The 25,939-nt window shown below is 37.5% G+C and overlaps 1 protein-coding gene, 1 long non-coding RNA gene and 1 pseudogene across 6 annotated transcripts in view; 1 reads left to right on the forward strand and 2 right to left on the reverse strand.

Moving 5' to 3' along the window:
- On the reverse strand, positions 1,968-3,309 carry Gm9514 (predicted gene 9514; annotated as a pseudogene).
- On the forward strand, positions 5,956-14,978 carry Gm52309. The gene is made up of 3 exons (XR_003952378.1): positions 5,956-6,435; positions 14,499-14,595; positions 14,952-14,978. It is a non-coding gene; the product is annotated as a predicted gene, 52309 (long non-coding RNA).
- Positions 14,466-25,939, reverse strand: part of Zfp994 (zinc finger protein 994) — a 28,395-nt gene continuing 16,921 nt past the window's right edge. For 4 of the 5 annotated variants that reach the window (XM_030249775.1, XM_030249776.1, XM_030249774.1 and 1 more), the window contains 3 exons: positions 22,506-22,553; positions 19,877-20,003; positions 15,689-19,010 (listed from right to left, as the gene is read on the reverse strand). In XM_030249775.1, coding sequence (XP_030105635.1) covers positions 17,182-19,010; positions 19,877-20,003; positions 22,506-22,535 — 1,986 coding nt within the window. In that variant the 5' untranslated portion in view covers positions 22,536-22,553 and the 3' untranslated portion in view covers positions 15,689-17,181. Of the gene's footprint in view, positions 19,011-19,876; positions 20,004-22,505; positions 22,554-25,939 lie in introns of all 5 variants that reach the window. The other variant, NM_001205095.1, reaches the window with a different exon arrangement.

A 25,939-nucleotide genomic window follows, 5' to 3' on the forward strand; every position in this document is an offset into this window, starting at 1 on the left:
ACCATGCTTCTCTTGTGGGGGCTGTGTGAGGTGGTACCTTAGGCAGGGGCTGGAGTTCCAGGAGCATGAGGGAATGCCTACCATGTCATGTAGGGGAATTATGACCATTGGGGTTCAGACCTCAGCTCGACTGGAGACCAGCCTGCAATTCCCAACATATGTCTACCTTTTTCTCTCTTCAACTTGTCTCTGTTAAACTCTCCTGGTAAAACTGCGTCTTATTTTGCTCTCTTCCTGCCCCCTAAATAAGTTCCCTTTCCTCTCTCCTTTTGTGAGAATTTGGAATATCCTATTTGGTTAAATGTTTGTCTAATTAATCACTCTATCTGCTACTCAACTAGATGTCACTTTCAAACATGGGTTCTTCGTCTATAAACTAATATTACCATCATTTTTGAATTAAAGGTGATTCCCCCAGAGTTTCTTTTATTGTTGAGAATAGTTTTTGCTATTCTAGGTTTTTTGTTATTCCAGATGAATTTGAAAATTGCTCTTTCTAACTCATTGAAGAATTGAGTTGGAGTTTTGATGGGGATTGCATTGAATCTGTTGATTACTTTTGGCATGATAGCCATTTTTACTATATTAATCCTGCAAATCCATGAGCATGGGAGATCTTTCTATCTTCTGAGAACTTCTTCAATTTCTTTCTTCAGAGACTTGAAGTTCTTATACAAATCTTTCACTTCATTAGATAGAGTCACACCAATGTATTTTATATTATTTGTGACTATTGTGAAGGGTGTTTTTTCCCTAATTCTTTCTGAGCCTGTTTATCCTTTGTGTAGAAAAAGGCCATTGATTGGTTTCATTTAGTTTTATATCCAGCTACTTCACTGAAGCTGCTAATCAGGTGTAGGATTCCCTGGTGGAATTTATTTTTTTAAACACAACACTTCCTTTATTATATAAGTTTGGCAAACAGCACAAAAATCCAGCAACATTTTAAACATGTAAAAAAGTCAAATGTCAAATAGTACTGAGTATAGTTTTAAAACATTAGAAATAATGAATGCACGGTTAGGAGGAGTCTGCAAGCTGGCAGAGAATGTGCTTGGCTTCTGAACATGTGCCATGAAACACACACTAAAGCACAACATCATCATTTATCTTTACAAAAATCACAGCCAGGCAACAGAAACGCACACTAATGGTGATGGTACTGCTCACTTGTGCTCACTACGAGTGTCTCACACATGGAGATGCTACACCTCGTACCCTGAAACGCCATGTGCACAGAGTGGAACAGAAGAAATGGAGGCTGCTGTCAAAGTTAACACTTCTTATCTGAGAACAGTAATGTTAAATTAATACTCTATATATAGCAATTTCTAGATTGTAATAATGTATTTATTCCACTGCAAATCTGAGAAGCTGAGACTTTGTTGTTAGCAGTATAAAATTTCTGACCAGTATCAAAATTTTGGTGAGACACAAACTGAAGGCATTTTCTAGTGTGGCAGATGGTACAGTATCTAGGAACACAGAAGAAAACCTTAGACGTCACAACAAGTTTCTGCTGAGCTTTGTCAATCCAAACAGCTCAACTCTAAGGCAAGATAAAATAACTGTGCAGCAGAAGTGGGTCCTACAATGTAAATCTTGGCATCTGGTCTTGGGAAGAACTGCCTGTAAAGAGATCTGGACAGGGGGCACTGAGATGCACACATGGAGATTAACTCACATCCTGACAGAGGCACTGGTTCAGGAGCCTGACTAACAATCTGTTGGTTATCTTATTAAATTAACTTTTTTTTGGAATCAGCACCAGTCCCCAAAACTTCAAATTATAATATATATTCTTCATTAAAATGTATCATTTTGTGCTATATGAACACAACTATGCTTAAAGAAAGCGGATTTGTTCAATGTACTGTATGCTTTTATGTATAAGGTAGAAATAGATTTTTTTACTTGTGCTTGGTTTGGGGCACTTTGATTGCAGAGAAAGTCACTTCATGGGATTACATGTTGCTGAAGCATTCTTTAGCATTGGTCCAAACCTGAATTCTCTTTTTGCACATGCTGATCTGCATGACATCATAGCTGATGAGGGCTTCCTTTAGGTCCCGGTTCTTTTGTTCTTTGAAGCGTTCAATATCAGCCCATGCATTTTTCACAAATTCTCTGCCTCCCAGATTTTTAGACTTCAGCTGCTCTTCCCCTTCATTTATCTGCTCCTCTAGAACCTTTATCCTGGTTTCTCTTTGCTCTGGAGTTTCTTGACCAAAGAGTTTGGTAGTCATTCCCTTCAACGAGAATGTTCTCATAGTCCCAGTGGCCAGCTCCTCGCACTGCTGCTTCTTGGCAGTCAGGTCTTGAGCAGCTGTCTCCAGGTCATACTTCATAAGCTCATGCTTCCTGCACACAGCCCGAAGTGCTTCTGCATAAAACATATAGTCCTTCAGCTGATCTGCATAGTGCTCTTCATCTTCCAAAATATCATCAATAGAAGATGCATACACGTCCATGTGATGCCCAGCACTCTGCAGCCCATCCCCCATTTCTTTTTCGATGGCACACCATTCACTAAAAACTCTCCCATAATTCCCATGTACTTTATATACACCATAGAGTCGATCTGCTACTCTAGCTCTGACTCGAAGGAGATGTGAGATGACAGACTGCAGCTCATCACTGTAGTGCCTCAGCTCAGTAAACCTCTTGTCTGGGTTCTTCACTCTGAATGTTGCATTAAGCTCTTTTAACCTGGAGTCTGCCTTCAGCTGAAATCCAGTCTCATTCACAGTCTCCTTCCAGTTACCTGGGTTAAAAATGAATAGAAGATTTTGTCTCTACAAAGGACAGGATGTGAAGCAACCCTCAAGAGGAAGTTTTCTAAGCCCACGCGTCGTCTCTTCCACAAAGTTTGGGTCCATGTTGTCAGCAGAGAGTTTATGCCACACGAACTCTGCCCACTTTTCTGGGAGAGATGGCACAACATGTGGGTAGTTCACTAGAAGGTAGTTTCTCAACAACTCGAACTCACTGTACCGCCTCCACAGTGAGTCTGTGAACACACTGACCATCGGCATGCTCAACTGACCGTGTCTCGATGAGGTAGGCAGTGTATGTTTCTTGCATGTTCACCTTGTTCCTTCCGGTTCTCTTCTCTGCTTCTGAAACACTGATTTCTATTTTCTTCAACCAAAAATTATTTCCTGTCATCGTGTCGACCCCTGAGCCGTCTTCCTGGGTGCCCTCATTCGCCTCACCGACCGCAGACCGACCGCAGAGCCCCAGGGCCCCCAGAGGCTCCAGGGGTCCAGGCTGCAAGAACTTCTCAGGGTCTGGAGGTGCCTGCTCCATAGCAGTAGTTTGGCACCGCCTCTGGTAGAATTTTTAAGGGTCACTTATATATACTATCATATCATCTGCAAATAGTGATATTTTGACTTCTTCCTTTCCAATTTGTATCCCTTTGATCTCCTTTTGTTGTCTAATTGCTCTGGTTAGGACTTCTAGTACTATATTAAATAGGTAGGAAGAAAGTGGGCAGCCTTATCTAGTCCCTGATTTTAGTGGGATTGCTTCCAGGTTCTCTCCATTTACTTTGATGTTGGCTACTGGCTAGCTGTATATTGCTTTTATTATGTTTAGGTATGGGCCTTGAATTCCTGATCTTTCCAAGAGTTTTATCATGAAGGGGTGTTGGATTTAGTAAAATGCTTTCTCAGCATCTAATGAAATAATCATGTGGTTTTTGTCTTTGAGTTCGTTTATATAGTGGATTACATTGATGGATTTCCATATATTAAACCATCCCTGCATCCCTGGGATGAAGCCTACTTGGTCATGATGGATGATCATTTTGATGTGTTCTTGGATTTGGTTTACAAGAATTTTATTGAGTATTTTTGGATTGATATTCATAAGGGAAATTGGTCTGAAGTTCTCTTTCTTTGTTGGATCTTTGTGTGGTTTAGGTATGTGAGTAATTCTTACACGCGTTCTCGCGACCGGCCAGGAAGAACACAACAAACCAGAATCTTCTGCGGCAAAACTTTATTGCTTACATCTTCAGGAGCCAGAGTGCAAAACTCAAACCCAAAAACGAAAAGCGAAACCCCGTCCCTATTTAGGAGAGTTATCCTTCGCCTAGGACGTATCACTCCCTGATTGGCTGCAGCCCATGGCCGAGTTGTTGCCACGGGGAAGGCAGAGTACATGGGGTGGAGAAATACCCTTGGCACATGCGCAGATTATTTGTTTACCACTTAGAACACAGCTGTCAGCGCCATCTTGTGACGGCGAATGTGGGGGCGGCTTCCAACAAGTAATTGTGGCTTCATAGAATGAATTGGGTAGAGTACCTTCTGATTCTATTTTGTGGAATAGAGTGAGGAGTGTAGGAATTAGGTCTTCTTAGAAGTTCTGATAGAATTCTGCACTAAGCCCATCTGGTCCTGGGTTTTTTTTTTTTTTTGGTTGGGAGACTATTAATGACTGCTTCTATTTCTTTTCTTTTTAAGATTTATTTATTATTTATATGAGTACACTGCAGCTGTCTTCAGACACACACTAGAAAAGTGCATCAGATCCCATTACAGATGGTTGTGAGCCACCATGTGGTTGCTGGGAATTGAACTCAGGACCTCTGGAAGAGCAGTCAGTGCTCTTAACTGCTGAGCCATCTCTCCAGCCCTATTTCTTTAGGGGATATGAGACTGTTTAGGTCATTAATCTGATCCTGATTTAACTTTGGTAGCTGGTATCTGTCTAGAAAATTATCCATTTCATCCAGGTTTTCCAGTTTTGTTGAGTATAGCCTTTTGTAGTAGTATCTGATGATGTTTTGGATTTCCTCATGTCCTGTTGTTATGTCTTCCTTTTCATTTCTGATTTTGTTAATTAGGATACTGTCCCTGTGCTGTCTAGTGAGTCTGGCTAAGGGTTTATCTATCTTGTTGATGTTCTCAAAGAACCAGCTCCTGGTTTGGTTGATTCTATGAATAGTTCTTTTTGTTTCCACTTGGTTGATTTCAGCCCTAAGTTTGATTATTTCCTGCCATCTTCTCTTCCTGGGTGAATTTGCTTCCTTTTATTGTAGAGCTTTTAGGTGTGCTGTCAAGCTGCTAGTGTATGCCCTCCCTAGTTTCTTTTTGGAGGCACTCATAGCTATGAGTTTTCATCTTAGGAATGCTTTCATTGTTTCCCATAGTAGTCTTATTTATTTTAGCTAGAAATGGTAAAGAACCCAGATGTCCCTCAACAGAGGAATGGATACAGAAAATGTGGAACATTTACACAATGGAGTACTACTCAGCAATTAAAAACACTGAATTCTTAAAATTCTTAGGCAAATGAAGAATTTGAAGATCTGGAGGATATCATCCTGAATGAGGTAACCCAATCACAAAAGAACACACATGGTATGCACTCACTGGTAAGCGGATATTAGCCCAAAAACTTAGAAGAATTAAGATACAATTTGCAAAACGCATGAAACTAGAGAAGGAAGACCAAAGTGTGGATACTTCATTCCTTCTTGGAATCTGGAACAAAGTACCCACGGAAGGAGTTACAGAGACAAAGTTCGGAGCTAAGATGGAAGGAAGGACCATCCAGAGACTGTCCCACCCAGGGATCCATCCCATATACAACCACCAAACCCAGACACTGTTGCATATACCAGAAAGATTTTGCTGACAGGACCCTAGGCAACAAGGACCCTCCTGGGTCTGTTGTGAAGGCAACTGCCACACACATTCTATGCATGTCTCATCCATATCACCTGTGCATGTCATTATCTGGGTTACCCAGGTCACAAACCTGATAAAAGAGAGAGCCCCTGTCCCTTCTCTTTTTTTCCTCTTCCTTGCTTCTCCTCTCTCCCCCCACACCCCAACTTCAATAAAGGACCTCTATCTTGGGAACTGTGCTGACTCAGCATGATCTGTCCAGGAATACACTGCTTTTCAAATAACAAACATACTTAAGGCTTTCACATGTTTCTCTCATGTTCATAATTCTCTAGAATAGAGGCTCAAGGGTTTCTAAGACTAGAATTTGGATAAAGCACATGCTACATTGTTTCTTATGGAATGTTTTCTGCCTGATATGAATTTTCTGATGGTTTCTTATACCTGGTACAGGGGTAAAAACTTTCCCTCATACATTACTTTGGAAAGGTTTCTTTTATGCATGTATTCTGTGATGTATTGTAAAAAATGAGTCAACTGTTAAGTATTTGTACATTCACTAAATTTGTAGAGTTTTTCTCAAGTATGCAGTCTTTCTTAGTGAGTGATTTGCCTCGATCACTTCATATGTTAGTTTCCTCTCCTATATGGACTATCTGATGAGTTCTAAAATTAAGATAATTTTTGCTTATTGTAATGTTTGTTTTTGTTAAAGGATTTGTCATATTAACTGCTTTTGGGAGGTTTCTTCACAGTATGAATTCTCTGAGGAGTTCCAAGACTATGTTTAAGGGTAAGTGATTAGTCACATTCACCATGTTTCTAAGCTTTTTCTCCCATATGAATTATGTCATGGGTTCTAAGACTGTCTTTCTTGGAAAAAAGGATTTAACATACACATTGCATTTGTAAGGTGTTTATCCTGTACGAATTCTCTGATAAATACTAAGATTGCTATTATGATTAAAAAATTTGTCATGTTCCCTACCTTTCTAAGGTCTCCCTTTTCTTTACTGATTTTGTTAATTTGGAGGCTGTCTCTGTACCTTTTATTTAGTTTTGCTAAAGAATTGTCTATCTTGTTGATTTTCTCAAAGAACCAGCTCTTTGTTTTGTTGATTCTTTGTATTGTGCTGTATGTTTCAGCCCAGAGTTTGACTCTTTCCTCCCATTTACTGCTCTTGGATGTGTTTGGTTCTTTTTGTTCTAGAGCTTCCTGGTATGCTATTAAGTTGTTAGTGTAAGAGCTCTGCAATTTCTATATGAAGGCAATTAGTGCTGTGAATTAACCTCTTAGCACTGTTTTCACTGTGACCCACCAGTTTGGGTATGCTATGCCTTCATTTTCATTGAATTCTAGAAAGTCTTTAAGTTTTAAAAAATTTCTTCCCTGACCAAGTGATCATTGAGTAGAGATTTGTTCAGTTTTCATGAGTATATTTCTGTTGTTTCTGCTATTGGTGCAGTTCAGCTGTAATCCATGGTGATCTAATGAGATGTAAAGGATTATTTCAATCTTCTTATGTCTGTGGGGCTTACTTTGTGCTCAATTATATGGTCAGCATTGGAGAAGGTTTTGAGAGGTGCTTAGAAGAAGGTATATTCTTTTGTTTTGGGGTGAAAGCTTCTTTAGATACCAATTAGATCCATTTGTTTCGTTACATCTGAAAGTTTCATTGTTTCTTTGTTTAGTTTCTATTTTGATGACACATTCATTGGTGACAGTGGGCTGTTGAAATCCCCACTATTCTTTTGTGGGGTTAGATGTGAGATTTGATCTATAATGCTTCTTTTAAAAATGTGGCTGTCCCTGCTTTTGGGACATAGATGTTCAGAATTTGAACTTCATCTTGGTGGATTATTTTTTGGTTTTGTTAATATTTTATGTGTATGAAGTGTCTTTCCCCATCTCTTTTGGTTGCTTTTGACTGAAAATCTATTTTTATCACATTTTATAATGTCCAATCCTGCTTGTTTGGTGACCCAATTTCAGAGAAAACTTTTCCCAGCCCTTTGCTCTATCGTTTTTGCTGCGTTATATTTCTTTTCTTTTTTTTCTTCTTCTTCTTTTCTTCTTCTTCTTCTTCTTCTTCTTCTTCTTCTTCTTCTTCTTTTTTTTTTGTTTTTTTTGTTTTTTTTTGTTTTTTGAGACAGGGTTTCTCTGTATAGCCTTGGTTGTCTGGGAACTCATTCTGTAGACCAGGCTGGCCTTGAACTCAGAAATCCGCCTGCCTCTGCCTCCCAAGTGCTGGGAATAAAGGCATGTATCACAATGCCCAGCTGAGTTATATTTCTTGTATGCAGCAGAATAATGGATCTTGTTTGTACATTCAGTCTGTAACCTAGTGTCTTTTTATTAGTGAATTACCTCAATTATGTTGAGACATATTAGTGACCAGATTGATAGTTTCTGTTATTTTGATGTTGGAGGTGGTATTGTGTGTGTTTGTGTGTGTGTGTGTGTGTGTGTGTGTGTGTGTGTGTGTGTCTGTTCATGTATGTGTATGTGTGTGGTTCTTATTTTCATTTTGCTGTGAGATGTTTAGTTTCTTGTGTGTTCCTGGGTGTAGTTATCCTCTGTGTTTTGGAGTTTTTCTTCTAGTATCCTTTGTAGGGTTGGATTAATAGTTTAAATTTCATTTTGTTATGGAATATCATAGCTTGTCAACTGTAGCAAACCAGAGTTGACAAATTGATCATTAGCTATTCTTAGGATGACTGGTTAATAGCCAGATTATAGAATAAAAAAAATAGCAAAGGGAACAAGTGGTAATGAAAGGAATATGTAAATGATTTGAATGAATCTTAGTAAAAAGCAATTCAAAAGGCCTGTTATTCCAAACTAAAAATGCTCCTTGTGATAGAGTCACCAATCCATCCACAAAAGTTTTAACCTAAAATTTATCCTATCTATAAGAAATGGAGGCACATGGAATGGAGCAGAGCCTGAGGGAATGGGCAAACAGTAACCAGCCCACTTGAGACCCATCCAGTGGGAAAGTACCAATCCTTAACACTATTATAATGATACTCGTTTATTCTTGCACACAGGAGCATGTTGTCTTTGGAGAGGCTCTACCCAGCAGCTAGATCAGACACCTAGAGTGAAACAGTGGATGGAGCTGGGGCCCAGGTGCAGAATAGCTGTGTTTAAAAGTAGAAATGTATCTAAATTTCTGAGAAACTTCCAGGTTGATTTCCAGAGTTGTTGTACAAAGATTGCATCCCCATGCATAATAATGGATGGTCCCTCTTTCTTGATAGCCTTGCCAGTATTTGCTGGCCCTTTAGTTTTTGATCTTAGCCATTCTGATGGTTGTAAGATAGAATATCAGGGACATTTTGATTTGTATTTCTCTGAGGACTAAGAGTGTTAAATATCTTTTGAAGTGTTTCTCAGAAATTTCAGATTCCTCTGTTAATAATTCTGTTTAGCTATGTAACTCATCTTAAAATTAGGATTTTCCTTTGTTGGAGACTAACTTTTTGGGTTCTTTATGTATTCAGGGTATCTGCCCTTTGTTTTACATATTGTTAGTGAAGTTCAAGTGATATACTTGTACTCGAGTCAAAGTCTAGGCTGTTATTTTGTCTTATTGACAGTACTCTTTCGCATGCATAAGCTTTTTAGTTTCATGAGGTACCATTTATCAATTGTTGATTTGCGGAGCCACTGCTGTTCTGTTCAGGAAATTATCTCCTACATCAATGTATTTAAGGCTTTTTTTCCTACTATCTTTTCTATTTGACTTAGGGTATGGGGTTTTATGTTGAGGTCTTTGATCCACTTGGACTTGAGTTTTGTGCAGGGTGATACATATGGATCTATTTGCATTGTTCTACATGCAGATATCCAACTCCATTTGTTTAAGATGCTTTCTTTTTTTCATTGTATAGTTTTGACTTCTTTGTCAAAAAATAAGTGACTATAGGTCTGTGGGTTCAATTCTGGGTCTTTAATTCTATTATAGTTATCAAGCTGTCTTTTTCTGTACCAATATAATGAAATGTTTATCTCTATTTTTCTGTAGTACAGATTGTGGTCAGTGATGGTGATTTCTCCAAAAATTCTTTTATTGTCCAGGATTGATTTGGCTATCCTGGGTATATTACTTTTTCAGGGTCTATGAACATCTGTGTTGGATTTTTGATGGAAATTGCATTGAATGTGTAGATTGCTTTTGGTATGATGGTTATTTTCACTATGTTAATTCTACTGATCCATGAGCATGGGAGATCTTTCCATCTTCTGATATCTTCATCAATTTCTTTCTTTAGGAACTTGAAATTCTTGTTATACTGAACTCTCATTTGCTTGGTTAGAGGTACACAAAGATATTTTATATTATTTGTAGCTATTGTGAAGAGTGTTGTTACCCTGATTTCTTTCTCAGCCTGTTTATCATTTGTATAAAAGACAGCTATTGGGTTTTTGTTTGTTTGTTTGTTTTTAGTTAATTTTCTTTCCAGCCACTTTGGTGAAGTTGTTTATCAGCTAGAGGTGTTCTCTGGTAGAAATTTGAGTGTTGCTTATGTATACTATCATATCATCTGTGAATACTGATACCTGGACTATGTTCTTTCCAACTCAAATCCACTTGATCCCCAAATATTTTCTTATATCTTTATCTAGAATTTCAAGTACTATATTGAATACACAGTTAGAGAGTGGGCAGTCTTGTCTTGTCCCTGATTTTAGTGTAATTGCTTTAAGTTTCCCTCCATTTCATTCAATGTTGCCTACTGGCTTGCAATATATTGCTTTTACTTTGTTTCACTATATGCCTTGAATCCCTGATCTCTTCAAGACTTTTATAATGAAGGGGTGTTGGATTTTGTCAAAGGTATTTTCAGCATCTAATTAGATGCCCTTGCTACTTTTTTCTTTCAGTTTTTATTACTTAATTTAATTTTTTTACATCAACATTTTACATCCTCGCTTATTGCCCCCTCCCTGTCACCTCTTCCCACAGCACTTCCCCCATTCCCTATTCCCCATCCTCTTCTCTTCTGAATGAATAGTGATTTGTATTCCTGATCTCTCTAATACGTTTAACATGAGGGGGGCTTGGATTTTGTCAAAGGCTTTTTCAGCATCCAATGAGATGAACATGTGATTTTTTTTTTCGTTTTTTATACATTGGATTAAGTTGATCAATTTTGTATATGGAGACATCCATGCCTCCCTTGGGTGAAGCCTACTTTACCATGGTGAATGATGTTTTTCACGTGTTCTTGAATTCAGCTTGCAATCATTTTATTGAGTATTTTTGCACCCATGTTCATCAGCCAAATTGGTCTGAAATTCTCTTTCATCGTTAAAAATTTGTGTGGTTTAGCTATTAGGATGGTTGTGGCTTCATAGAATGAATTAGGTACTGTTCATTCTGGTTCTGTTTTGTGCCATATTTTCAGGAGTATTACCTCATCTTTGAAAGTGTGGTAGAATTCTGCAGTAAAACCATCAGGCCCTGGGCTCTTTAATGATCACTACTAGATTCTCAGGGGTTTTATTAAGGTTTAGTTTACCTGGTCTTTCTTTCTTTCTTTCTTTCTTTCTTTCTTTCTTTCTTTCTTTCTTTCTTTCTTTCTTTCTTTCTCTCTCTCTCTCTCTCTCTCTCTCTCTTTCTTTCTTTTTATTATTATTAGATATTTTCTTCATTTACATTTCAAATGCTGTCTCGAAATCCCCCAGGTTACCTGATCTTGATTTAACTTTGGTACATGGTATCGGTCTAGAAATCATCCATTTCATTTAGATTTTTGCTTTATAGGGAGTACAAGTTTTTAAAGAAAGATCTAATGATTTTTTGTGTGTGTGTTTCCTCAATGTCTTTTCATTTGCGATTTTTGTTAATTTGAGCCTTTCAGTTAGGTTGGCTAAGGGTTTGTCTATCCTGTTAATTTTCTCAAAGAAACAGCTCTTGGTTTTGTTGATTCTTTGTATTGTTCTCTTTGTTTCAATTTTTTGACTGATTTCAGCTGGCAGTTTGACTATTTCCTGCTATCTATTCCTCTAGAGCTTTTTGCTTATTTTTGATCTAGAGCTTTCAGGTGTGCTATTAAGTTGGTAGTATGAGATCTCTCCAATTTCTTTAATAATAATATTAATTATTATTATTACATTATTAATAAATTATTGCTGTTATTTATTTTTATTATTTTATGTATTCACTTTACATCCCTCTCACTGGCCTCCTCCCTGTCACTCTCTCCCACAATTCTTCCCGCATGACCCCTCCTCTTCTCCTCTGAGCAGATGGGACCTCCACTGGGTATCCTCCTACCTGGCCCATCTGTGATGCTAGACACTTCCTCACCCATTGAGGCCAGATAAGACAGCCATCTAGAAGAACAAATCCATGTGCTGGCAACAGCTTTTTGGATAGACCCATTCCAGTTATTCCAGACCTACACAGAGATCAAGCTGCATATCTGTTACATATATGCTGAGAGGTCTCGTTCCAGACTGTGTATGTTCTTTGATTAGGGCTTCAGTCTCTGAGAGCCTTAAGGGTCCATGTTATTTGATACTGTTGGTCTTCCTGGGGAGTTCCTATCCCCTTCAGGACCCTCAGCCCTTCTCCCAACTCTTCCATAAGAGTTCCTAATCTCCATCCATTGTTTGGCTGTGGGGCTTTGCATTTTCAGATAGATCTGAAGAAACTATCAAAACCTCAAAGTAAAGAGATAAAAAACAAACCTAGAAGAATGAATTTCCCTAATTTGGCAATACACTACAATGATATTGAAAAACATTTACTATTGCTATGAAGACACAAAAGAGATATGAAAAGAATGGTGACATCATCACTGGCATGCACAGTTGGATATATTTATAATTTCTCCTAGTAATACTTCTTATATAAAATGTCAATCACATGAACATTAGGAAAATCTGAAGATTATACCTGAAATATTACTGCAGATCAATTATAGAGAGACAGAATGCAGTGAAACCAATTTCTATAACCTTTGTTTTCATACATTTTCTTGGGATTATTTTTTTAGCTGATGTGTATAAGTGTTTGCAAAACGTGTGTGTGTGTTCTGCGTATCTGTTATGAACTGCACTCAAAAAAAGACTTCAGATGTCCAGAGCTAACATTCTGGATGGTTGTCAGCCACAATAAGGGCTGGAAACTGAACTCGTGTCCTCTTCAAAACAAGCAAGTCTATTAAATTGTATGCCACCACAATAGACTCATCCCCACCCCAATGGAATTTCTAGTCACCTTAACTTTCACTATCCAAATCCCAATACCTGGTACATTGTCCCTCTCACTGCACCTTCTGGGGCTCTTTGTTCTCCTTTTCAGTGGAACAAGTTGGGCTTATTAGTAGTATTAGTGAGCTCTGCACATGAGAAAAAGATTCTTCAGAAGGTATCTGGACTTTTAACAGGGATGTGATCAGTAAAGAGAAAACAAAATAAAGGATTCTACAAATGATTCCTCAGATCTCAAGACTTTCAGATTACAGAAAATACCTAGGGAGCAGTTTTAGCTGGCATAACTTGAGTTCCACCACTTCTAATCAGTCAACCAAAACACGACAGTACAAAAGGGATTGAATTGTTGGGATGATGGTACTATACACCACTGTTCATGAACTTTTATGGAACAAAATCTGAAGACTTACACTTCCAGTAAGGACCAACATTGTGGGAACTAAAGGGTATAGGGGAAGGAGGGGAAGGGAGGATAGCCCACATCTGGACAGAGTTCCTCCTATGCGCTGGGCAGGTGGATGCGGGAGGGCTGCCAGACACTTTCCACTCTGCCCTGGGTGGGCTTCTAAGCCACTGACCCTACTCGATGGGTGGGGTGGACAAGGAGCAGACCCTGACCGAGGGTCTCGGTGCGACACCCTGTACCCCATGGTTATGGGAGAGAGGGCAGAGGGAGAGAGGTTCCCATGCAGGTGAGAGTCCTTAGTCTGGGCCTTGACTGGAGCACAGGAAGGCCTTCCATCAGAAGATTAGAAATGGCTCATTAGGAGAAAGCCTCTCCCATCGTCCAAGCACAACGGGCCATGATGAGCAGAGACAGTTTATGGTTTTAGAGCTTTATTGTAGAAAGGCAGGGGGAAAGAGAAAAGGTAAGAGAGAGAGAGAGAGAGAGAGAGAGAGAGAGAGAGAGAGAGAGAGAGAGAGAGAGAGAGAGAGAGAGTCAGAGTCCATGGCCAAGAGGAGAGAAGAGGAAAAGGGAGAGAGAAGAAAGGCTAGAGAGAAAGAGAGAGTAAGAGGGAGAGAGAGTAAGAGGAGAGGAGAGAGTAAGGAGAGGGACAGAACATAAGAGAGTAAGGTGGGGCTAAGCAGCCCTTCTTTTGGTAGGCTGTTATCTATGATGTTGCTAGGTGACTGGGGATGAGTCTAGCCTGAAGGTCAGAAGCTTGGGACATTGTCTACATGACGACTAGTCACACTTCTCTTGTGGGGGCAGTAACTTTGACTCCTTGAGTCCAGAAGATATGAGGGAACGCCTACCATCCCATGTAGGTGAATTATCACCACTGGATCCCATGGTACAGCTCTCCACTTGACTGGAGACCAGCATGTCTGTGCATAACCCAATGCCCCACACAACATGACAAAGGATCATGCAATATTCCCTTAATGCTCATATCCTTGCAGTGTGGTTTTCTCCTGAACCACAGGGAGGGACAAGAGATACTGCAAGATAACTATTCTCCCCCACAAGAGCCACACAGCTGCAGTTCTGCAGCATCTAATCTCTATACAAAGCAAGCTGCAAGCTGCACATGGTCTACTTAAAGACGCTCTTTGAAGGTTCACTATTTGCTGAAGGACTCAATAGTATCTAAACACAGAGTGTTTTATTCTTTATTCTGCAGAAATCCAGCATGCTGGGGTCTACCAGCTACAAAGATGGAATTACCCCAGTGAGCTCACATCCCTGATTTGAAGCACAGTTGGGAATTCTGAGGAGGGGTAGGTGACCTCTATCTTTATCTGTTGGCTCTATCTCTAGGGACATTCCAGAACAACTGCTAGAGAGTGTGTGTGCGCGTGTGTGTGTGTGTGGGGGGGGGGGGGGGAGTTCCTTATTTTTTAAAATTGGTGAAAAATTAGTGATGAAGATTTATCTACTGTAGCATATCACTTTGCCTAATGCCAGGATTTTCTGAGTTTTTCTGAATTTATTATCAATATTCAAAGACTCTTTTGGCTTGGCATAAAGACTTTCTCTTCTTTCTTTTAGTTCTTCAAAATGACTTTCCAGGACACTTTGGGGCTTCTTAAACTTTACTTGAACATGTACCTCATTGTAGTCTCCCCTCCCCCAGCCTGAAACCTGCTTGCTCAGGGGTGGAGCTTCCTGCTCATTCGTTCTGCCACGCCCACTGCTGGAACCTGCAGCTTTGCTGTTTGGAGCCACACACATGTTCACCTTTCTACTGGACCTGAGATTATTCGGCGGAAATCGGGTCCCCTCCCCCTTCCTTCATAACTGAGTGTTGCAACAGTAAAATTTGAGCTTTGATCAGAATAACTGTCTTGGCTACATTTCTTTCTCTCGCCACCTAGCCCCTCTTCTCTTCCAGGTTTCCAAAATGCCTTTCCAGGCTAGAACCCAGGTTGTGGTCTGCTGGCCGGACACAACACCTCATCTTTTGTTCATAGGTTAGCTCTTTAAGGCTTCATGGTGTCATAGTATTCGTAGGAATGGACTGACATCTGAAATTAAGATGAAGATACTACCTGAGTAATGCCAGTAATTCGGTTTTGTTTCAGGATGAATGTTCTGGTATGTGTATGGTATTAGCATTCTGGAAAATACTTAACAAAATAAACTCAAATCTAATTGATTACTTGATGCATATAGAATTGAGGGTTAAAGTACAATAGGACAAGAGGACTTGACAATGGTCTGTAGTATTTGCCCATGGATACTTTTGTTCTGAGGGTCAAATTCAAGGAAGAGAGCAGCATTATTGCTCCAGCTCCCAAGGCATCTACATTCTGTCTGTGGGGAGCCATTTTAATTGAAACTAATACTACTAGGGCAGAAAAAATGAAACAATGAACAACATCTTCCCTATTTTATTTAACACAAATGCATTCTCTTTAGAACACTGGCTCCAACTCTCCTAATGCTACATCACTTTCATATCATTTAAAGTACTCTTATGCAAGCAGACTCTCGTGAAGACAAAAGAAGGGTGTCTCACTCCTGAGACCACTGAAAAGACATTTTCTTATGGTTTTTAGCAACCCCTCTGAGAAGTTCATTCCACCCTCAAAGGTGTTGCTACCCAAGCTTTAAAACATTGCTCTACTATTCATTTTATGTTGCAAGTTTGCAGAAAATATTAATGTGTTCAGCACACTTTTGCCAGAGATATTTTCTGGGAGATGCCACATATATATTCATCTACCCATCCCAAGTGGAAAATGGCAACAACCAAGTTCAACTCGTTAAACCAATGAGAGTTATTGTTGTTACACACAGGACTTAGGGGAAGCAGTTAGTAAATGAGAGCACGAGGGACTCAAAGACAATTGCTATCCTGAAACTGAAAAGCAGCATAAGATACAGATAATGAATACTGGACACTGGTAACAAACCTCATACATGTAGGCATCTCTACAGGATAAAGAGCACCCTATCTTTGTGGCTCAGTTTGTCAAATCCTCTTTTAAGAAGTATAATTTGAGTATGTTCATTTGAGTTAAACATATAGAATGCTGTCAGTTTCATTAGCTATTTTGAGGCATGTATTTCGTAGCTTCTCTTTGAAGTAGATCAATTCAGTCTCCAGGAAAGTTTATAAAACTCCATATGCTTTAAGCTTCTCCATCATGACATATTTAAAAGTGAACAAGTAAAAACTTTTAATGAAAGATTTCCTTCATTGCTGTATTTTCCATTTCTCTGAGCATAAATGCTGGGTCGCTCCTAAGATTTGAGGATTACTTAAATGTTTTCCCAACTTCCTCACATATATAATAATTCTCTAGTGTGGAGCTTCAAGTGTTGCCAACAATACCGCTGGAATAAAGCACATGCCATAGTTTTTCCAGTGGACGCTTTTTTTCTGAATATAAATAAGCAGGTATTTTCTTAGGTCTGAGATTTGGGTAAAGACCTTTCCTCATATATCAAATTCGTAAGTTTTTTTTTTTTAATCCTGAATGCATTCTTTGATGTATTTTAAGTGGTGAACCAACACTGAAGGATATGAACATTTACTATATATATAAGTTCCTTCTCCTATATGTAGTCTCTGATGAATTCTAAGATGGTTTTCTTTGGGAATGGATTTTTTTCATTCACTTCATTTGTGAAGGTGTCTACTGTATGCATTCTCTGATAAGTGACTGTTTTTGGCTAAAGCATTTGTCATATTCATTATATTTTTAAGATTTTTTTCTGCATGAATTCTCTGATGAATTTTAAGACTGCTTTTGCAGGTAAAGCATTTGTCACATTCACTATATTTGTAAGGCTTCTCTCCTGTATGAATTCTCTAATGAAGATGACAATTGAATTTTTAGGTAAAGCACATGTTACATTCATATCTGTAAGGTTCTTTCTCCTGTATGAATTCTCTGATGTTTTCTAAGATCACCTTTATGGGAAAAGCATTTGTCACATTCACTACATTTGTAAGGTTTCTCTCCTGTATGAACTCTCTGGTGCACATTAAGACTGCTTTTTCGGGTAAAGTACTTGTCACATTCACTACATTTGTAAGGTTTCTCTCCTGTATGAATTCTCTGATGAATTATAAGACTTCCTTTTTGGGTAAAGTATTTGCCACATTTACTACATTTGTATGGTTTTTCTCCTGTATGAATAATCCGATGACACCTGAGCCTGGCATTCAGGGCAAAAGATTTGTCACATTCACTACATTTGTAAGGCTTATTAGCTGAATGTATTCTCTGATGAGTTCTAAGACAATATTTGTTGGTAAAGCATTTGTTACATTCACTGCATTTGTAAGGTTTTTCTCCTATGTGAATGCGCTGATGAACAATAAGATGGCTTTTTCGAGTGTAGTATTTGTCACATTCACTACATTTGTAGGGTTTTTCTCCGGCATGAATTCTGTGATGAATAATAAGACTGCATTTTTGAGTAAAGCATTTGTCACATTCATTACATTTGTAAGGTTTCTCTCCTGTATGAATTCGTTGATGAATTCTAAGATGGCCTTTCAGGGTAAAAGATTTGTCACATTCACTGCACTTGTAAGGTTTCTCTCCTGTATGAATTGTCTGATGACTTCTAAGACGATATTTCTTTGTAAAGCATTTATCACACTCACTACATCTATAAAGTTTTTCTCCTGTATGAATTCTTTGATGAATACTAAGATCACTTTTGAGGGAAAAGCATTTGTCACATTCACTACATTTGTAAGCTTTCTCTCCTGTATGAATTATTTGATGAATGATAAGACTGCATTTTAGAGTAAAGCCTTTGTCACATTCACTACATCTGTAAGGTTTCTCTCCTGCATGAATTCTCTGATGAATACTAAGACTGCCTTTTTGGGTAAAGCTTTTGTCACATTCACTACATTTGTAAGGTTTCTCTCCTGTATGAATTCTCAGATGAATACTAAGACTGCCTTTGTGGGAAAAGCATTTGTCACATTCACTACATTTGTAAGGCTTCTCTCCTGTATGAATTCTCTGATGAGTTCTAAGGCTGCTTTTGTAGCTAAAGCATTTTTCACATTCATTACATTTGTAAGGTTTCTCTCCTGTATGAATTCTCTGATGTCTTCTAAGATCACCAACTTGAATGAAGCATTTCTCACATTCACTACATTTGTAAGGTTTCTTTCCTGTATGATACTTCTGATGAATACTAAGACTGCCTTTTTGGGTAAAGGATTTGTCACATTCATTACATTTGTAAAATTTTTCTCCTGTATGAGTTGTCTGATGTTTTCTAAACCAGCATTTCTTGGCAAAACATTTGGCACATTCACTACATTTGTAAGGTTTCTTTACACTTTTGGTTTGTTTCAACATGAGGATTTCTTTAGAGTCAAAAACCTTATCAAGCTTTGCACCATTGTATTCTTTCTTTCCTATGTTGATTCCTTGATTTAGACTAATGGTAGAGCACAAATTGAAACAGTTTACATGGTTTTCATATTTGCAAGGTTCTCTGTTGTTTTCAGTTTCATGTCTGTTTAGGTTTGATGATTCAACAGATGTAGCCCTGAGGTTAGTTTTATAAGGTGTACTTCCGGTGAACTCATGGATGATCTTGTCAAGCTCATGACATTCATAAGATTTCACTTGGGTATTTACATGTTCGAGGACAATATGCTGTAGGTCTTGATCCAACATCTTCTCAAATTTAGGACACATGCAATGATTCTCTGAAAAAAAAATGCATTTAGAGATGACAGTGATTACTGGATGAGTAAGACAATATCCCATGTTTCCTGACATTTTCTAACTTAAATTAGTGATTCTCAAGCATGGAACTCTCAAAAGTGGTCTTTCTTGTTTCACAATCCTTACATGGCTGCTTAGAACAATCTCAAATTTCATGCATATCAATAGACAGGAAACAATAGCCTTCTATTTCTTATTTACCACTGTGCTTGGCAGAAAGTATAAAGAATAGGTGATTTAGAAGTAAAGGACTTTGACAATGAATCTCCCTGAATGAACATGTAAAAAAAGTTTCTCTGTTTTCTTATTTATGTTTTGTGACAGAGTAACAAAGTGTAGGTTGGGTCAGCTAGGAATTCATTATGTATTCCACACTGGCATGGAACTCATGATATAAAAGCCATGCTGTACCAGGATTAAACATAGAAACCACAGTTCAAAAACTAAATAATAAGTAACAACAAAATTCACACAAGCAATAGCTCTTTCTCTATTTAGAACCTTCCTGATTTTTAAAATTCATAAACAATTGAAGACTTTAATGCAACAGTAAAATTACAACAATTGTAGTAATATATTTTCTTGCTCTGACTATTCAGTGGTTTTTGAACTTTGATGTTTTGATTAAAAGTAGATACCATGTTTTGAGAGATTACATAGAATACAATACTGGATACTCTTCCAAAGAATGAAGAGAATTGTAAAGGAAACACAGTGAAGAACTTATGTTGGTAATCAGAATTTCCTTTATTCTGGGACTCTTTAGATATGTCAGAGTGTGTATATAAGCAAATAGGAGGTAAATTCAAAGAATGAGTCAGGAATTCTACAAGAAGAGTGTTCTTACCCACAAAAAACAGATTATTGTAATTCTCCAACATCACATCCATGTACAATGCCTGCTGAGCACAGTCAAGACATTGCCATTCCTCCTGTGAGAAGTCCACAGCCACATCCTTGAACGTTAACTGACCCTGTAATAGAAAATTACCTGTTCATCATATGCTCCTGGACAAAAGTGTTTTCCTGGATAAAAATGGCCAAAAGAATAAGAGGCACAATGTGATAAAAATGAGTCATGGGAAATATTTAAGGACAAACAACATCTTCTAGAAGTGCTATATAAATGTATCAGAAGTTAAGCATTGTTGCTTTATGAGACAATGCATAGGATGACATACTATACTGAGGCCATTCCTAAGGTCTTTCTCCTTCATGAATTTTCTGGTGTTTTCTAAGAACTTAGCAACAGCCACTATCACTTCATTTGGAAATTTGTTTGTTTCTATAATTGTAAATTGCTTCCAAGCAGACACATGAACTATACAGCAAACTTTTATTTCTAATCCTTCAAAAACTAATACTGTCTTCTGAACTCAACAGGATGTAGTAAAATATAGCAACATATGCATACATCAGGCAAATGTACCAACATACATAAAAGAAAACTGAAATTTAATTTTTATAAAGGATGTTACTTAAAAGAGTCATAGTCTTTATTGTACTCTACTTTTCTCTGGAACAGGATTACATAATAGAGTCATAAACAGCAAGCTTTTAGATAATATAACATACACGTGTGAGGTCTACATAGAAGAATGTACCATTATGAAGTATGGGTTTCTATCAAACAGAATCCCAGTGTCACATCACAGATGGTCAAGTTACAAGGAGTAAAACTGTGCTTCTAAATTCTACAGCTGTCAGCCTTGCTCAACTATGAACACTGTATCAATCTTGTTTCAGTTGGGTCTCACCTGACTCTATTCTAAAATGCTTAGGTACAATGCATCCTAGGTGCAATGTTGTACTCTTTCTGGAACAAAGAGGTAGAATGTGAATGCAGAATTGTTAGATAAATTAAGAACCACAGTTTTTTCCTTAAACAGAAGAATGTAATATCAGTGAACACATTCAACATTCCAAAGGACAGACAGAATCAAGTACTTTGTAAAGCTATTTTATGAGACTATATTCACAACAATAAAAGATATAAGGAAAAACAGATTTAGTCAGCATTAAAATTATTTAAAATTTTCTCAAAGTTGACCTATGCAATACAGATAATTACAATTTCATAAATTCCATATGGTCTTTTACTACAAAATAATTAGACATGTATGTATAAATAAATGGTATATGTGACGATGCTCTCAGATGAAGTAGAATAATTTTCTTTGATCAAATTGTGTTTTGAAATTGAGAAAATTATACTAAATCTTTTAAATACATTATTGGTAGTAAGAGTGACTTAACTGAAAACTTAACATCAACTAGTTTTAACTTTCTTTTCCTTCCTTTCTACACACATTGCTGCTAACTACCATGGCTGTCTTCAGTCTCAAGAGACTGATTCTGAATTCAGGGATTCACAGGCATGTCACTCACTAAACATAAAAACATACAGATGACAGCTTATATACTTAAACAGTTAAATAAAACATTATTGTAAAGAAGCAGTGTCACAAGTCCTCAGAGTTTTTCCCTATGCAATACATAGCTTGGAAGAGAGGGAAAACATATCAATATGGTGGATGGAGCATTCTTCCCATTAAAGAAAAAAGAGAACAAATTAAGAGGAACATTCATTAATGATTAAAATTGCATGGCTTATATGAAGTAACAAGGCAATACTCCTCAGAAAAAATTTAGTAATATATTCCATGTGCTGCAATAAAAAGGTACACACAGTAGTGCTTACACTACTTCTAAAAAATGAAACAAAGGAGTAAAAGAAAATAATCATCTGTATATTGAGAACTGACCACACTGAGCACTGTGCAGCCTCTTAGAGACAAACAGACTTCATTTGTCAACACACCCATGATCACTGTGTAACACAAAATGCCAAAAAGAGATGCCAAAATACTAAAATCTGTATGTCCTCACAAACACATCAATGTTACGGTCAGAGAAAGTTACATATTCCTTCCATCATCTTTGCCTTTCTGGTGTTGAAATATTTACTATTAGGATTTAAGACAGTGAATATATTCTAATTCTACTTCCCCATAAACTCTACTCATCCATATATTTCTCCATGATGTCAGTGACCATGTGAAGAACTACATTCAGAAAGATGTTTCTAGAAACCTTACTATTCCTGAAATGCAACTTATGTGGACCTGAGACTTTCCTTCCCCAGGAATATAAAAGGGCAACAATGTAGAAATAAGTCATCAAAATATTATTTGAGCATCATCTACAATATTTTCTCTACCAGAACTGCAGGTCTTCACTCCTTGGAAATTTATGTTCTCATAGTATAAAATCCAGTGAAAATAGAACAGCACAAGGCTGTGCTTTTCCCATTTGAAGTGAAAGATCTAAAGGCTTAATTTTGACCATTGGTGAAGAACAAAGATAAATTAAAGAAACCTAACACTATTGGTAACATTACCAGAGGTAGAGAACTAAAGTTTCATATGGTTTAAATAAAAAGAGGAATTTCTAAGAAATGTAGACAGGACACTGACCTGAGGAGCATTTAGGAGAGAAGCATTCATTCTTCTTGTTACTCTCACCTGAAAAATTAAAAGCGAAAATAAATACACCTCCATTATGAACAATGCTAAACCCTATTAAAAAAACTAAAAATGAAAATGATACCAGAAAACTTGTCAACATTCCTACAGAAAGGAGAACATGGATTATATATTTAATGTGGCAAGGAAAATGACTACAATCTGAGGCCTTTTTCTAACCATAAAATATTTTCTATTCATAAAATACTATTTTATGAATCAAAAAAGAAAAAGTGAATCATTTCAGGGTATGCTCTTGGGATGATTCACACATTATGTCAGATCCTTCAAAATCCTACCACTGTAGGAAACATCTTCCTGAATATGCATATATCTGTGTTTTGGTATTGTTCCAGGCAGTTCTGAGGTTCACAATTATAAATATATTTCAAGTGATACCCCTCAGTTCCTGGCTGCTATGGATATCCCCTATGATGACAACCCTTGTAATTCCACATGAAAGTAAAAATGTGTGACATGGTCTCCTCTTATATATACTTATACATATATACATTCACACAAAGGCATACAAATTATATATGTCAAAAAATGAGAACTCATTCTGAATGTTTAAACAGTATTACTACACTAAGTTGTCATGATACTAGCATATATGTTACTCTTTTTATGTATTATATTGACCCAATGTTTCTCTCATATCAAATACTTCTCCAGACATTAAACAGTCACTAGGATGGTCTCTTTCTATGCCACTGCCCAAGTAGTTTAGTGTGACAATGGGAAATAGTAGATGGATGGCATGCTGTGGAAAGTCATACAAAATTAATGAGAATCAAAGGGGAAAAGGATGATTTTTCTAGAAAAAAAAGTGACTATCAACCTTTTATGTCATAAAACTAGGTCAGCCAATGAGCAAGTACTGACACAGTATCTCCACTAACAATGTCTGAGGACTGCACTGACTCAGAAATGAAATCTCCAATTGTTTTAGAAACCCTGTAATAATCTTAAACAGAAGATATTCCAGAATATGCAGAATACTGAAAGGAAAGGGGTGTTAAACAGTCATCACACAAAGCTGACTTTACCTTTACTTTAAAAAAAAAGATGAGCAAAAAATTGCAGAAAAAAATTATAGAGTAGTTGCAAGGATTTACATTAACAAACAGATGCTCTATAATGGATACAGAAAGGGAACGAGTTAATTTCATACCTATAGTGCAAGACTGTTTCAAGATCCACAAAACAAACAATTCAAAGTAAAAAATATGTAAACCAGTGAGGGAAGACACACCACCCTGTGAACATATCCATAAAACGTCTGGGGCAAAATGTCACACGGGTTCACTATGAAAGCACTGAAGAATATGAGACTAGAAGGAATATACCTCAGCATAATCAAGATATAGTCAACATTCTAACTCATCATTACATAATTTGAACACAGCCTCCATCATTCCACTGTATTCAGAAGAAAGGAAGGAACATGCAATGGCTTCACACTAACTCATAACAGTGTATCAGTGTTTACAAAGAGCAAGTAACACTTAGAATATTTTCCATGAACCAAAAAAGAAAACAAGGATGCATTTTTCCCCAAATTACATAATTTGTGAAACATGATTATTCGATTCAAAAAGTATAAACAGTTCACAAGAAAGCTCCAATCTGATAATACTCTTAATAAGCTATATAAAATTACAACAAAATATCGCTTGGTTTTATATATTTCTGGAGAATATGCTGAGAAATCAGCAGACACTCATTGTCTAAAAATGTCATGGATACCCTGGTGTAGAATTCAAAATGCTAACAGGGCCTTGTAAGCTACTGGGCAAACAAGTCATCAGGTGCTGTCCTCAGATACTGAATGCTAGTGCAGCAAAACAAACATGTCCAGCAAAGTAGGCTCACCAGCATAATAGTCCCAAGACAACTTTTAAGTAAGAGAAGACTTTCTGGTTGGATAAATTACCCTGAAATTAGGATGGATCCTAATAGAACTTACTGCTATGTACCTATCTACATCATCCATATGATAAAGCTTTGCCATATTACAATCGACATGAGATATTTGCCACTCTGGAGTCCATGTACAAAAACAGCTTTATTTATCACACACAGAGAGCACTCTTAACTCTTCCAATGCTGACACGAGGCGCTCTGTCAGCAATCCTGTTCCATATCCAGGCTTCATATTTAGTCCCACAAGAGGAGTGACAACTCTATATTCCTTCCTTTACTGTTATCTTGACAGTGTTCAATACCTCCAGATTGCTTGCTGTTTCTTTTCTTAAATAAGGTTTATTATTTTAAGTTGAGTATTTTTGCCTCCTCGTTGCTCTGTGCAGTTCATGCACACAGCCTCCAGGCGGCAGAAGAGAGATGGAGTCTGAATTCTGAATAGATATAAAGTTTCCAGGCAAACACAGGGAACAGAACCTGGAAACTGGAAGAACAAGCACTCTTAACAGTTGAGCCATGTCACCTGCTCTTAATTATTCCTAATTACCTGCTGTAGAGATTTAAATCAAAGAACAGTGAGATAGAATTCATGGAGCACCAAGGACAATTTCTTACAGTGCCAGGGTGAGTGCCAGCTCAGGAAAGACAATCACACAGAAGTGATGTGACAGAGACACATTAAAAAGTTTGGCAGCTTCAAGTTTCTCTCCATTTAGTCTGATGTTGGCTATTGCTTTGTTGTATATTGCTTTTATTATTTTTAGGAATGGGCCTTGAATTACTGAGCTTTCCAAGACTTTTAACATGAATGGGGTGTTGCATTTTGTTAAATGCTTTTTCAGCATCTAATGAGATGATCATGTGGGTTTTTTTTTTCCTTTGAGTTTGTTTTGAAAAAGTGAAGGAGTTTATCCTTCAGATGTGATACCATTTACGAGTTAAAAGGATCAAGTAAGCAACGGCCCAACCATGGTTAGACATATACATTTATTTAAATACATAAACTTAGTTAAAATTTAAAAAATAGATAAAAGGAGTAGAATTAACTTCGTTTTTGCAGTTGCCTTCTGCATTATCTGTTCAAAAACTGTTAATCAAATTAGGAGAGGGTCCAGAGTTACAGGATCTCACAGGTACCCTATTGATATCAGGTTTCATGATGCTGTCTATGCACCCCCTGCACCCACACACACACATTAAAGTCTGAACATTCACCTTCCAATCACAGATGGGAAATTCTTTCTCCTGTTTAATGCATTGGTCTCCACATTTGCTCAATATCAACCTACATTTTTCTTTTACAAGAAACATAATGAAATGACAGATGCTGACGAACGATATCTGACAGTCAAGAACATGTGGCAGCTGGTATGTGAGCAGTACTCATCATAGTTGGCTCATATTTTGTGATTTATTATGAAATCAATCTTTTGTCTGTTATCTCCTTGTTACACATCTTT

The sequence above is a fragment of the Mus musculus genome, chromosome 17 (assembly GCF_000001635.26).
Source record: "Mus musculus strain C57BL/6J chromosome 17, GRCm38.p6 C57BL/6J".
Taxonomy (NCBI): domain Eukaryota; kingdom Metazoa; phylum Chordata; class Mammalia; order Rodentia; family Muridae; genus Mus; species Mus musculus.